General features: G+C 34.3%; 3 protein-coding genes across 3 annotated transcripts; all 3 read left to right on the top strand.

The window, feature by feature from the left end:
* Positions 1-95: 95 nt before the first annotated feature.
* LOC133691777 (uncharacterized) lies at positions 96-622 on the top strand. Its single transcript, XM_062112369.1, has 2 exons — positions 96-273; positions 447-622. Exons 1-2 carry the CDS (start codon positions 96-98, stop codon positions 620-622), a joined length of 354 nt encoding a protein of 117 aa, XP_061968353.1.
* Positions 623-2,651: 2,029 nt separating this feature from the next.
* Positions 2,652-3,404, top strand: LOC133691069 (two-component response regulator 24-like). Its single transcript, XM_062111399.1, has 2 exons — positions 2,652-2,912; positions 3,020-3,404. Exons 1-2 carry the CDS (start codon positions 2,685-2,687, stop codon positions 3,206-3,208), a joined length of 417 nt encoding a protein of 138 aa, XP_061967383.1. The 5' UTR covers positions 2,652-2,684; the 3' UTR covers positions 3,209-3,404.
* Positions 3,405-4,585: 1,181 nt separating this feature from the next.
* LOC133690671 (chaperonin CPN60-2, mitochondrial-like) lies at positions 4,586-9,034 on the top strand. The gene is made up of 18 exons (XM_062110918.1): positions 4,586-4,861; positions 4,975-5,002; positions 5,096-5,227; positions 5,448-5,607; positions 5,813-5,988; positions 6,155-6,250; positions 6,446-6,550; positions 6,677-6,763; positions 6,844-6,933; positions 7,047-7,127; positions 7,218-7,286; positions 7,434-7,511; positions 7,592-7,687; positions 7,765-7,864; positions 7,948-8,051; positions 8,423-8,528; positions 8,635-8,713; positions 8,807-9,034. Exons 1-18 carry the CDS (start codon positions 4,824-4,826, stop codon positions 8,907-8,909), a joined length of 1,728 nt encoding a protein of 575 aa, XP_061966902.1. The 5' UTR covers positions 4,586-4,823; the 3' UTR covers positions 8,910-9,034.
* Positions 9,035-13,627: the final 4,593 nt, after the last annotated feature.

Genomic DNA, 13,627 nt, shown 5'->3' with positions numbered 1-13,627 from the left:
GAACCTATATGCATAAATTTGTGCCAACACTGTTGCTTTCAATAAAATGCTGACTTATTTTTTTCTTTCTTGTGATTTTTCATCCTGGAGGAACAATGGCACCTGAAATGATCCCTGTTAGGCGATCAGAAGATCGATGCCGAAGTGGAATACCTGCTCTGCAGTTGAGGAACCGGATCTCAGCACTTCTGGTTGACAGTGACAGGTCTTCTCAGATAGCACAGTCGAGCTTTCTTCGATATTATGGTGTTGACACCCAGACTGCTAGCAATGGCCTATCTGCATTTGTCCCGCTTCAGCTTCATCTTCCACCTTTGACCTCATTATCACTAACATTAGCCTTCCTGTCATGAATGGGCTTGGGGTAGCAAGTGTTTGATTTAATTGATCAAGCATCAGCAAACTCATGCTTCTGATATGTTATAATCTTTTATGATTTATGATAGGCTATCAGGTATATGCGTGCCAGGGCATAAATTGTAAGATCATAGGCATGACTGGTTGCTGGTGTGAAATGCATGAGCAAGCAATTCTTGATGCTGGGGCTAATAAAGCAATTGAGAAGCCATTCTTCCCAGCGACCCTGTTGCCGATTCTGAGGGAGCTTGATGATGAACTTTAAGAACTGTGGATCTGATAGAGGACTTCACAAGTCAATAAATTATGCTACATTTATTAGTTTAAGTTGGTCCTTTCTTCTCTTTCTTTTTTCCTGCCTTGCTTACTTGTTATGAGTCCAATGTTACAGTAAGAAGTAACAAGTCCACGAAGCTGTAGCAGCAGCAACTATGATATCAATAAAGTCGAGTCCTCTTAATTATCTCCTCTGAATCTCCATCATAAAATGCTTTGGAGCTTTATTAACCTAGTATGGCGACATTTTTACTTCCTAACCTTAAGAATTGACCCGGTGGTTAAGGAGGCATGCTCTCTTCCTCACCTAAAAAACATTGCTTAAGACATTAGAGTTTGATGCATGTGTGATGGGTGGCAGTCAAATAAAATGAGCAAGCCAAATGATAGCTTATTGGTAAAATTCTTTCATTGGGTTGCAATGTGAACATCCAACTTAACCTTTCAAAAAGGTTCAAATCCATAGCATGTCTGTCACCCAGTCTAACCAGTGAACAATATACTTTGAGGTTGTGTTTGATTAGTGCTTTATGAAAAAAGAGACAAGCATATAAGGGACAAGTACGTGTTTAGTTGAAGAGATGGGGACGGAAACATAAAATAAATCAGTATTTGAGATAGTTTTGGAATGACTTTCTATCATTCTAAAATAGTTACTATCCGAATTATCTCCATCGCTTTTGCCCTGAAACAGTAATCAAATGCTACCGAAGGGATATGGTTGGTTTCATCAATTCTGGTATGCAAATCTTTTATGATATTCGGTACCTGATTGATTACCAAAACTTAATCAAACATCTTGTAGTTGCTTAACTTTTAAGTTGCCACCAGAATGGAAGCCTGAAAGCTGCAAACCACTAAGATTTCTGTGAGATTTTGTCTTAATTCATTCCTAGATATTGTTTCTGTTTATTAACTGAGAAATTGGATTATCATGACAAAAGAGGAAGGATTGGCATTGATAATGCACCTACTATTGCATTGATTTTAGTAAAATGACAGGGAAGATAATTAATAGCAGGTCGCTTTTGGGCAAACAAGAGCAGATTACATACTAGATTGTGATGCAGATCTGCAAAGCAGGATGCTAGCATATCTACTCACAAAGGAAAGGAAATTGACGTGGTTTTAGAAATGATGCATCACAACAATAATCATTTCAGCTCAAACCTTTTCCTTTAAAATGAAAATTCGGATACCTTCCAAAGACTGATTAACTGAAAGAAATGCTAAAGCAGGCTGGAAATATTGGTTCAAATCTTTAAAGCGTGCTGCTATCCATTCTAAGCAAAAAAGTTTAAAGATTTTGTGGAAACCTCTTCATTGTGGCCATCCCTAAATAGGGATAAAATCTCATTTTGTAGATCTTGTGATCTTCAACACAATCCAAGTCATTGGCTGGTATGGAACCTTTTTAAACTGCAATGTTTGCCATGGAAAAGATACTGTTTCCACATATATGATCATGTCTTGCATTTTCACTGTTGAATCAGTCGGGGAGATCACTTTCCTCGGAATCCGCCAGTCTCAGATCAGTTTTTCTTCTTCCTCTAAAGCATCTCCAGCCACACTGTATTGTTTATATACAATGCTATTGAATGTTTCCTAAACCCTTTTTCCTTTACGAAAATACATGATACTAATGCCAAGCCAGGTCCAAACCCTCCTCTATGGATAAAAATTAATATCCTGAAGATGCATGCTCACAACTTTTTCTGTAGACTGTAAGCAATAATATTGGAGCCAAGCATGAAGCATACCTTGATGGGTTATTTTGTCTTAAAGTTCTAGTTGCATGTCTCATTTCGTAGATGCATGCATTTAGTTGTGACATCACATTCATTTCCCTTATTTACCAAACAAGAGGTGCACACATTGACTGGAGAATATGCTAAAAAATCACTAACTTAATCAATTCCATTGGTTAATTGTTTCTCTCTTAGTTTAACTTTTTCATCTATATATTTAAGACTTAAATAGCTTGACACTATAACTTGTTCTGAGGTGAACCACAGGAGAATAAGACTAGCAAGGGCTGTCAGAGAAAACAAATGGCGACAAACTTCAATAGCAGCTGGAAATTGGGAACCAAGATGACTGCACTTGTCGTGGACGATGATTCAATCAATCAAACTATTCACCACAGACTCTTGGAACAACTTGGGATAGAAAACCACGTGGCCAGAAATGGGAAGGAAGCTATTGATATCCATTGTTCGGGAAAAAAGTTTGATCTCATTCTGATGGATAGAGACATGCCTATCATGAATGGCATTGAGGTATGTCGACCTTATTACCTCAATCAATCAACATTCAGTGAGATATATACCATGTTTAATAGCTGCAAGTAGATGCAGGATCTAACCAAATAGTACTTTGATGGCAGGCAACAAGGAAACTCCGAGCTATGGGCATACGTAGCATGATTGCCGGTGTATCAACACGCTGCGTAAAACAAGAAATTCAAGAATTTATGGAAGCTGGCCTGGATGATTACCAGGAGAAGCCTTTGACGAGTGCTAAGATCATCTCCATCCTCCATAAGATCGATCACAGTGGCTCAATTTCATACTAGCTTACCTCTTTTATGGTACTATTTTATATGTGTGTAGTTTAACGTTAGTAGGGAGGTTAATCTATGCATGGTCTGTTGTAGTTTTTGTGTTTGTGTGAGTCTCATATAGTCTAAGTCCTACAATTTGGTGTTTGATGTTGTATTAATGTAATTAGCAGCATGTGTTCTGCCAAGCCAAGTTCTTGAATGAGATTTTGATTCAGTTCTGTCTTTTCCTTCTCTGTTTGCTCTCTAAAATTCTTCTCTTGATGTCTTTCAGCTCTGCAAATTCTACTCGAACCCCAAATTCCTACCAGCAAGCAACTTATAGTTATAAGCTTTCCATGGTTTGTGATCATAAATAATGAATTTGTATGATCAACTCGGTAATTTATTAATAGTTAATCAGAGTCTAGCCCAAATTAAGTTTTTTTAAAAACTGTTTTGAAAACTCCTAATCAAATCTAATTAATATCCTAATATTAATTATTAATTAAATCAATAAATTTTTAAAAGCAATTAATTAGGTACATTTAATCATTTGTCATTGATTATATATTTGTTATTGTGAAGTGTGAGGTTGATAGGGTAGCTAAAGTAAATCCTAACATATTTTGAAGAAACAAAAAATCATTTCAACTATTATGATTTATTATTAAGTATTTTTTATTTATTGTTAACATTTATTTTCATATTTTTATATTGGTTTATATATTAGAGACTAATTTATTATTTTGGATAATTTTAAAGGCACATCCCTGTATCTGCATTTAAATTTTTTTAATAAATTTTGTTACATGTTGATCCTAGAATTTAAATGTTAGAAATTATAATCAAATACTATGTTTAAATTTAAATTAATGAGAAAAGAGATAGGAAGAGAAAGGTTTAAGTTAAGGATTATTGGTTCACAAATATAACTTATTTTCCCCCTCAAATTTTAGTTTTTTTTTTTCACAATTTTTTTAAGAAAAGAAAATTAAAGAAACACATTTACTGACTAGAAATAAAAGCTGTTTTTTAATTTATTTTTTTATAATTATTCGATTTTCTAAAAATTGGAAAAAAAATTCCACTATAAAAATAAAATCTTTTTTGGTTCATTTAATTTTTTATGATAATTCGTTTCAATATTTTCAACTTAAACCAAACAGGAGCCCTCGTTTTCTATTTTGAAAAATTTATATATAATAAAAATATATTTTTTAATTCTCCATGTAAGAAATACATTCTTAAAAAAATAGAGATGGAAAAAATATTTTCTGAAGTAAAATTTGTGTTTGCTTAAAGATAAGAAATACCCATTAATTAATTAATTTAAAAAAACCCATATCTCATTATTTTTAGCCCAGATGTTTTCTTGGCCCCTTCATCTTTGCAGCAAGCCCAGTTTGTAAGTGGTCTCAGAGATTCTTGACTTCACTTCCGTGTGCTCAGTGCTCCGGATTGGTGCCTTAGCCCCCACACAAAACCCTAAACCCTAACCAGCTTCTCTTTCCTTCCTCTTCCTTCTTTGCTTTTCTACCTCATTATTGTTGTCTCTCTCTCTCTCTATCTCTCGCCATCACTAAACCCCACGTCTACTTGCTAATAAACCCGCACTCTCTTTCTGTCACTACTCTACTTACAGAGAGCCATGTATCGTTTTGCCTCTGGTCTCGCCTCCAAAGCCAGGTAAGTAAACTTTCAATTTGCCTATGTATCTCTGTTAATGGCTTAAACTAGAAAGTTGATTACTTTGGTTGTTTTCTCATCTGGGCCTCTCTTATTTGTTCATTTTTTGTTAGTGGGGTGGCTGGCAACAACGCCAAGCAGGTAACTTTTTAATCTCAATCTGTTTACGGTTGAATTTGATTTTGTTTGTGTAAATCTAATGGGGATTGTGTTGTTTTCTTGGTGGGAGTTTAGATTGGTAGTAGATTGGCTTGGAGGAGAAATTACGCGGCTAAGGACATCAAATTTGGTGTTGAAGCTCGTGCTTTGATGCTTAGAGGTGTTGAAGAGCTTGCTGATGCTGTTCAAGTTACCATGGGGCCTAAAGTGAGCGACTTTATTTGGTTTATGTTGTTTTTTGGTTGTGATCATGTGTTTCTTTGTTCTTTTGTGGAATTGTTTTTACAAACTAGGTTGTGAATTAAATGTACCTTGTATGGTTTGTGCATTGATGAGTTGATTGTGTGGTTCGTTGTGATGGGAGGAGGTTCAATCTTCATTTGCAATTAAATATTTTGTGAAATTTCAATGTTTGGCTTCTCCACAGGGACGTAATGTAGTTTTGGAACAAAGCTGGGGGGCTCCTAAAGTGACAAAAGATGGTGTAACTGTAGCAAAGAGCATTGAATTCCAAGACAGAGTTAAGAACATTGGTGCTAGCCTTGTGAAGCAGGTTGCAAATGCTACTAATGATGTGGCAGGCGATGGTGAGATTTCATAATTTGAATATGAACTTTCAGTATTTATCTTTTTTGAGGTTGAAAGTCCATGAATTTTTACATGTTTTGTGGGCAATAATGTGTTGGTTCTTGCACATGTTAGGAATGATCAGAGTCTTCTTTCTTTGTAAATTATAATGGTCGAACCTTTTGTGATGGGTTGTTGAAGGAGCTTTCTTTCACATGTTTGCAGGTACCACATGTGCAACTGTCCTTACCCGTGCAATATTTGCTGAAGGATGCAAGTCTGTGGCAGCTGGAGTGAATGCCATGGACCTTAGACGTGGGATCTCAATGGCAGTTGAAGCTGTTGTGACAAGCTTGAAGAGCAGAGCAAGGATGATCAGCACATCTGAGGAAATAGCCCAGGTGGGTTTGCTGTGTCCTACTTTTGTTTCAAAGTGCGAGAGATAGGACTAGTAATACCAAGAAAAACAGAGAAGTAATGCTCAAGTAGTAGTTAGAATTAGATGGAATAAACAGATTTGTATTGGATATAGTTTAAGCATTACTAAAATGATGTTTTTGTAATAAGGTTGGGACAATATCAGCAAATGGAGAAAGAGAGATTGGTGAACTTATAGCCAAGGCTATGGAGAAAGTTGGCAAAGAGGGTGTCATTACAATCTCTGTAAGCTGCTTTTGGAATTCTTTCTCTTCCTTTATGCTATTTTATTCCCATAGGTTTAATTTTTCATGGCTTTATGAATTTTATTGGTCTTTACTATTAGCAACATTGGTGCCTTTTTATCCTGTCAAAACAAACTTTTGCTTTCCTTCTCATTTCTATCATTTTGTGAACTTTTCTCTCTCAAATTCATGTCAGGATGGAAAAACAATGGATAATGAATTGGAGGTTGTTGAGGGAATGAAGCTGGACAGGGGCTATATATCCCCTTATTTTATCACTAATGACAAGAACCAGAAATGTGTAAGCACTTCATGCTTTAATAATTAGTTAACTCATAATATTTATAATGAACTCATGGGTGCTGTTTCAAGTCACAGTGCTTTATGCAAATTTTCCAAGACTTAATTCTTTTTTATTCTTTTTCAGGAATTAGAAGATCCTCTCATTTTAATTCACGAAAAGAAGATCTCAAGCATGAGTTCTACTGTCAAAGTTTTAGAATTGGCCTTGAAGGTCAGTGGTTGTTTACTGGGAGGATTGAAATGAGTTGATTATGTTCTCCAATTTTTGAACCAATTTGCTATGTTTCTCAGAGGCAAAGACCTTTGCTGATTGTTGCTGAAGATTTGGAGGGTGAGGTACTCGCAACTCTCATTTTGAACAAGCTTCGTGCTGGAATCAAGGTATCATGTAATTCTCTCATATAAAAAACCGGTTTCCGAATCAAAGAAAAGGCTGACCTTTATGCAAGATTTATGTGTTTTACTAAGGGTAATGGATTTTGAATTGGTTCAAGGTTTGTGCCATCAAAGCACCTGGATTTGGAGAAAATAGGAAGGCCAGTTTGCAGGATCTTTCCATTCTTACAGGGGGTCAGGTAGGTTCATGTGATTAGCTATGTTTCCCTTTTAACTTTTACATGAACTGTGCATGAACTGGTCTCTGATATTTTTTTAATGATTTGTAGGTTATAACCGAAGAGCTCGGCTTGAACCTTGATAATGTGGGATTGGAAATGCTTGGCTCATGCAAAAAGGTAAGATAAACTATAAATGTATTATTTGTTTGTGTATATCAATTGACCAAGACTTGCATGTGAAAATATGGTTTTTGGCACTCTTTCCCTTTCGGCCCATTGCCATGATGCTCTCCTTATGACTCATTTCCATGTGCTAAATTGTAGGTGACGGTATCAAAGGATGACACTATTATTCTTGATGGGCTTGGTGACAAGAAAACCATTGAAGAAAGATGCGAGCAGGTTTGTCTCCCTCAAGCTCAAGCTCTGCCTTGATTATTTTTTGTAGGTAATAGTTTTCTAATGTACAATCGTTAAAACAGTTGAGATCTGCTATCGGAACCAGCACCTCTGATTATGATAAAGAGAAGTTACAGGAGCGGCTAGCAAAACTTTCTGGTGGTGTTGCAGTTTTAAAGGTTGGTTTTTCTTTTAGATAATCATCTGCCACAGATTGTTGCTATACAGAACCAAGCTTTACTGTTATGCTTGATAGATTGGTGGAGCCAGCGAAGCTGAAGTTGGTGAGAAGAAAGACAGGGTTACTGATGCTCTGAATGCCACCAAGGCTGCTGTAGAGGAGGGCATTGTACCTGGTAAGCCTATCTTTGACTGGGTTGGTCACCTCTTTCTAAGTTTGTAATGGTGCATCAACTTGTAAAAACCTTCATTTGTTCAGGTGGGGGTGTTGCACTTCTTTACGCCTCTAAGGAGCTTGACAAATTGCATACTGCAAATTTTGATCAGAAGATCGGTGTCCAGATTATCCAGAATGCTCTCAAGGTTCGGACCTTTGTTCTTCTGGTCAAATTTTCATCTTTGATGCATATTGACATTTTTTCTGATTTTAAGATGTGAGAGAATCATTATTGTGGATGATCCATTCATGTAATTAAAAGTTCTTAACACTGCACATGGTTGGAGGAGTGACAAGAAGTTGCATAATTTATGATGACAATGGATATTTATTAAACTTGCATTCTGTCAAGTTACTAGAAATACAATTTTGCTGAAGTTTCTTTTTATCAAGGAATGCAATCAATCATTTTTCCTTACAGAATGAAGCAAGCAGTGTCGTCTATAGTCTTAGGATGTGAACCTAGTTTTATACACTTCATAAGTCTGTTCTCAATTGAGCACGTTTTTTTCTGTAGACACCTGTTCACACTATCGCTAGCAATGCGGGGGTAGAGGGAGCAGTTGTTGTTGGCAAGCTATTGGAGCAGGACAACCCTGACCTTGGATATGATGCAGCCAAAGGTTTACCATTCTCCTTTCAATATCCAAATGGAAAGAAGTAGTATGATATCATGGATTGTTATATGTCATGTTGCATTGTTATTAACTTGCTTCCTATTTGTGATAGGCGAGTATGTAGACATGGTGAAATCAGGAATTATCGATCCTTTGAAAGTCATTAGAACAGCCTTGGTAGATGCTGCAAGGTATTTATAAATCCTTTTCAAGAGGGTATCCTTATTTTTCTAAACCTTGTTTCATTCTTGAAGCAACCACCATTTAATTTCCTTTGTATGCAGTGTGTCTTCCTTGATGACTACAACTGAGGCAATTGTGTCTGAACTTCCCAAGGTTGAAAAGGAAACCCCAGCAAGCAATGGCATGAGCGGCATGGGATTTTGAAACTCTTTAGAGCATTGCAAATCAGCGCTGATTTAAACATTATTGACACAAATTTTACCTGTTCTTCAATTATTCAAACATATGCTTTTATAAGTTAAGAAAGGTGATTCATTTTTTCCTGAAAATGGGCCCCTTCATACCAGTGTAATCATGTAATTTTGTCCTGCTGATCCTTTTCTGCATATGTTCTCTGCTTCTACTAGCCCTGGTTACTGGCTAGGATCCATGGCAAAAACTGTCATCCTTGATAGTAAGTCCATCGCCAAGGATGAGAACAGATGAAAGAACATGGCATGCAGTAACAATAATGGCTGTAGAGAAGGCCAGGCCCACAACTTTGAAATGCTGATTTGATCTGGTAAAATAAGATACGATGCACACAGGATTCGATTCTTTACTTGGAAAAGGTCGTGGAGGCGGCCTGGCAAAAGGGCAAGAAGCCACTCCTCGAACATGTTGTAGTGTGAAGCAACATGGAGTGCTGGTCTCTGTTTCACACCTTGGGATACAAGCAAGAGAGCAAGATAGAGGGGATGCTTTAAATTATGATTGCATACACTGTCATTCAATAATGAGTGAATTGGAAGGGGACAGGGAGGTTCTATTTGGTGAGTTGTGTCTTCAATGATTAACCATCCACTGTCAGTTTTGGCATTAAAAATAGATATCCCCGAACTGCAACTTGCAAGGGGTTATCATCTGGGTTTCCTTTCTTGAGCCCTTCCTCTTAACTCTCTCATTTCACACTACAACCACTATAATGGGTTCTAATAACAAGCTGGCACTTGTAGCCACTTCCCAATTAAGGATATGTGCTGTGAGGAGTGATGAATAAGAGGAAGAACGGATATGAAGAGGAGAGAAGATGGATCTTACTATCCATTGATGTGTGAGTCAATCCATCTAAATTGAAACTACTGTAAAATAACAAGTAATTGAAGGGCATGAACCAATCCATTCAGATTGAAAGGATTGAGAATTATAAACAAGGGAGGATTTGGAGGGACCCCTCAAAATCATTCATGGAGTTCTTATGCTTCTTGCTAAACGATGAATGAACTCAGTCTCTCCTCCACGATTCATTCCTTCCCTCTCGATCTCTCTTGAGGAACAAAGTGTAAATCTTATGCGTCAACATTTGTTTTATCTTAAACCCTGTAAATAACTATAGTCTAGCACAACCACTTGAAGAAAACTAGTAGCACTCAGGGATGGAGCTTAGGTTTTGGCCCAAAGGTGGGACAAATTCACCAGCAGACTAGCCATACCCTTGGGGATGCTGACACTCACTCCTGAGTCACCTAACTCGAACCCGGGGCTACGTCCAACTCATGAAACCAGATGGGGATCCCATGCGCCCTGTTCAGCCCATGCTACACGGGTTGTCCTCGGTCAAAGATAAGTCAAGTCTTCATCAATCGAACTATCAATGTGGTAAGATGTCATCATCTTTGATGGTTAGTTTTTGGGTATGGGATACGTATTAAAAATATATTTGATTTAAAAAATTAAATTAATATTTTTTTTAGAATTTTTAATGATTTTAATATAATGGTATTAAAAATAAAAAAAATCTAATTTTTTTAATGCATTATTAAAAAAGACATTTTTAAAAAGTATTATACATCATAATAATACCAGACACGTATAAAACACCATTTACATCTAAGTTTGTTTCTGAATTTTTTTAAAAAATTAATTTTTCTTTTACCTCAAATTATATTTTTTTAATGTTTTTGTATCATTTTAATGTGATAATATCAAAAATAAATTTTTAAAAATATTATTTAAAAATATTTTTAAATAAAAAAACATTTTACATATTATTAAAAAAAAATCAAGCTTATGAGTTGGGATTGTACCATTTACATTTTGAGCAGCCTAATGAGGTGGAGTAATAATCAGCTGCTGATTGCTTACATTAAGAATCCCCCTCATCATTAGATATATATGTCCCATTTCTAATCATACTCAAAACATTTTTAAATAATTCAGCTATCATTTAATTAATTAAATAATTAATTTATCGGATCCACTAATGCCACACTACGTTTACCTAACCCATGAGAATTTTTTGAGAAACCCGCTATTAAAAAATATAAATTTTTCTTGATGTTGCAAAAAAAAAAAAAAAAAACAAGGGAGTGAGCAATTTTGGAAGTGGAAAGAGAACACTACAAAACGCATCTAATTATAGTGAAAAGCATTGGAACTTGACGGCAGCCAATTTACTAATACTACTACTTACCTGTGGCCTTGGACTTAGCTCATGCGGGACTGGCTCGTCTGCCCGCCCATTCCCTCGAGCCAAGAAGTCGTTTGGTGATGATGTACATGGCTAGTTAGTGTCTTTTTCTTTATTTTCAATTGAGGAATGCTACAAGTATGATAAGAAAACACTTGTATAAGCTTTATATATATATATATATATACATGAAATATTAGATTAGTGAAATTTATAAGTGATATTTTTGGTTTTTGATTCGATGTTAACGGGATTAGTTTAAATGTTTATCAGATTAAATCATTTTTAATAATGTTAAGATGCAATCCTCACATTATCTTATTGTTGTGTTAGAAAAATAAATCTTTTTTGGTGTTGACCACAAAATTTAAACCTAAAAATTCAAGAAAATATGTGTATTTAATTAACTATGTAATTAACTCTTTGAGGTTAACTACCATAAAAATATTAAAAAAAATACTGAAGGAATATTTCATTGAGGTTTTTTTAAAAAAATTATTGGTATTTGAATTGCTGATATATTTATAACAAAAATTGTTGCTATCAAGTTTTTCATCAGAAATTATTGTTAAGTTGGAAATTGAAATACTTACGGAATTTATAATTGAATGTCAAACCTTTTGTAATATTATTGTTACATTAAGTAATGATATTAACATACATGTTATAGATATCCCATGTTAAGATTATTATTTGTTATATTTTCTTGATATTTAGCATTATTATTTCTAAGATAAATGAAAATTTAATGTAATCTTCTCTTATAATAGATTTTTTTTACTTTCGAAATCTTCACAATTTTTTTTATCTCATACCTTCTTTATAAATACAAATGTCTCATTAACACTGGATAAAAATATATATATATACTGTTCATTATTATTTTTTCATTGCTAATACTATTTATTTGTATAATTTTCTTTTCTTAAAAGAAAAGAAAAAGAAAAAAAAAGATAAGCGGGGGCACACCCGCATGGAACCGCTAATGTCGGCTAAACGGCCAACATGGCACGCTAAGTCCTTGCCACGTTTGCACGCCTTACGCAGCAAAAACTCAATGGCGTGCTGCCTCGTTGTTATATTTTTATCAACTCCCATGTTTCTACTCTGGCTATATTGGCGGTTAGCATAAAGTTTTTTTAAGAAATTTGGTGAAATAACATCCATCAATTTTTTTTTAAAAAAAATAATATAATTAGTGTTTATTAGAGTTTCAAAAAGAAAGATATAAAAAAAGTTATGATTAAAAAACATGATATTAAATAATTATCTCTTTTTCAATTAAAATTTTTTATATATATAGAAATTGACATTAAAAAAATAATTAAGGTTTAATTTTGATTGTTCTTTCCTTTTGATCAACTTTATAATTATTAAAACTATATATTTTAACACTAAAAATCATAAAATTATTTTTATTCTTCATATAGTTTATGTTATTAGAACCAATAATAATGAAACATCTAAGATTTTTATTCAAAGAATTTTGTTTTTACCCAAATCATTTTTTTATCACACTTGAGAAACTAACTAGATTTTATCTTTGAATTTTTAATTAAATTAGTTGTGTTTTCAACTTAAATGATAAAATTATAAATATTATATATGTATATTATTTTGTTTGCGCGCGAGGGGGCGCTGAGTTAAGTTTGATAGAAAATATATTTCAATAAAAAAAAATTGTGATAACGATAGCTATTAAAGTGAATATTTTTTTTTGAATTTTTTATTAGTGCTAAATGATTGGAAGTTGACCCACGGCTATTTAGCTAATTAATTATTTGTTTTGAAAAGTTTTATTATTTAATTAATCGCACGCCAAATGGGATTTGTTTTTAACTAGAAAATGACAATTAACGGTTTAACTGCACGTCTGGTCTTGTTAACGTCTACTTTTTGCCTAGAGAACTTTTGACGTGAAAAGTGCCCATCCACTTTGAAAAGGGTAGGAGAGCATATAATCTGTTGTTCATATTAACCTCCGATCTCCTTGCTAACTTTCCGTTTGATCATCACATTTTCCAGATGCACTCTAGCTCTTCCACGTTGCCATAACCATAGATATAAAACCTAGATAGGTTCGATGAGTTGACCCGAGATCTATATAACATGTGGACGTACAACTTAATTGGGCCAAGTTCGTTTTCAAATCAAGTCGAGAATTGACCTGACAAGTTATCTCATGATTTTGATTAATTTTGTCAAATATAAATGAAACCTGATCGGATTAATTTTAAGATTTTTTTTTTATAAAAAACTAACTGATTTGTTGCTAAGAGTGTTTGTTTTTAATGTAGTTTTTGTGATTTGAAAAAAGTAAATTTTATCAAAAACTAATTGATTGGTTGCTAAGAGTGTTTGATTTTAATGTAGCTTTTGTGGTTTGAAAAAAATAAGTTTTAAAAAAGTATTTTTAGTTATAGTTAGTTGGATTTAGATATGTATTTAATAAAAACTGTGGTTGAAGTCTATG

This window comes from Populus nigra, chromosome 4, assembly GCF_951802175.1.
Source record: "Populus nigra chromosome 4, ddPopNigr1.1, whole genome shotgun sequence".
In the NCBI taxonomy this organism is placed as follows: Eukaryota; Viridiplantae; Streptophyta; class Magnoliopsida; order Malpighiales; family Salicaceae; genus Populus; species Populus nigra.
This window is presented reverse-complemented; position numbering and strand designations above follow the sequence as displayed.

Coding starts and splice junctions, on each gene's coding strand:
- LOC133690671 (XM_062110918.1), top strand. CDS start 4,824: ATGTATCGTTTTGCCTCTGGTCTCGCCTCCAAAGCCAG. Junction 5,608..5,812: donor TAATGATGTGGCAGGCGATG/GTGAGATTTCAT, acceptor ACATGTTTGCAG/GTACCACATGTGCAACTGTC. Junction 7,865..7,947: donor AGAGGAGGGCATTGTACCTG/GTAAGCCTATCT, acceptor TCATTTGTTCAG/GTGGGGGTGTTGCACTTCTT.
- LOC133691777 (XM_062112369.1), top strand. CDS start 96: ATGGCACCTGAAATGATCCCTGTTAGGCGATCAGAAGATCGATGCCGA. Junction 274..446: donor CACCCAGACTGCTAGCAATG/GCCTATCTGCAT, acceptor GATTTATGATAG/GCTATCAGGTATATGCGTGC.
- LOC133691069 (XM_062111399.1), top strand. CDS start 2,685: ATGGCGACAAACTTCAATAGCAGCTGGAAATTGGGAACCAAGATGACT. Junction 2,913..3,019: donor CTATCATGAATGGCATTGAG/GTATGTCGACCT, acceptor CTTTGATGGCAG/GCAACAAGGAAACTCCGAGC.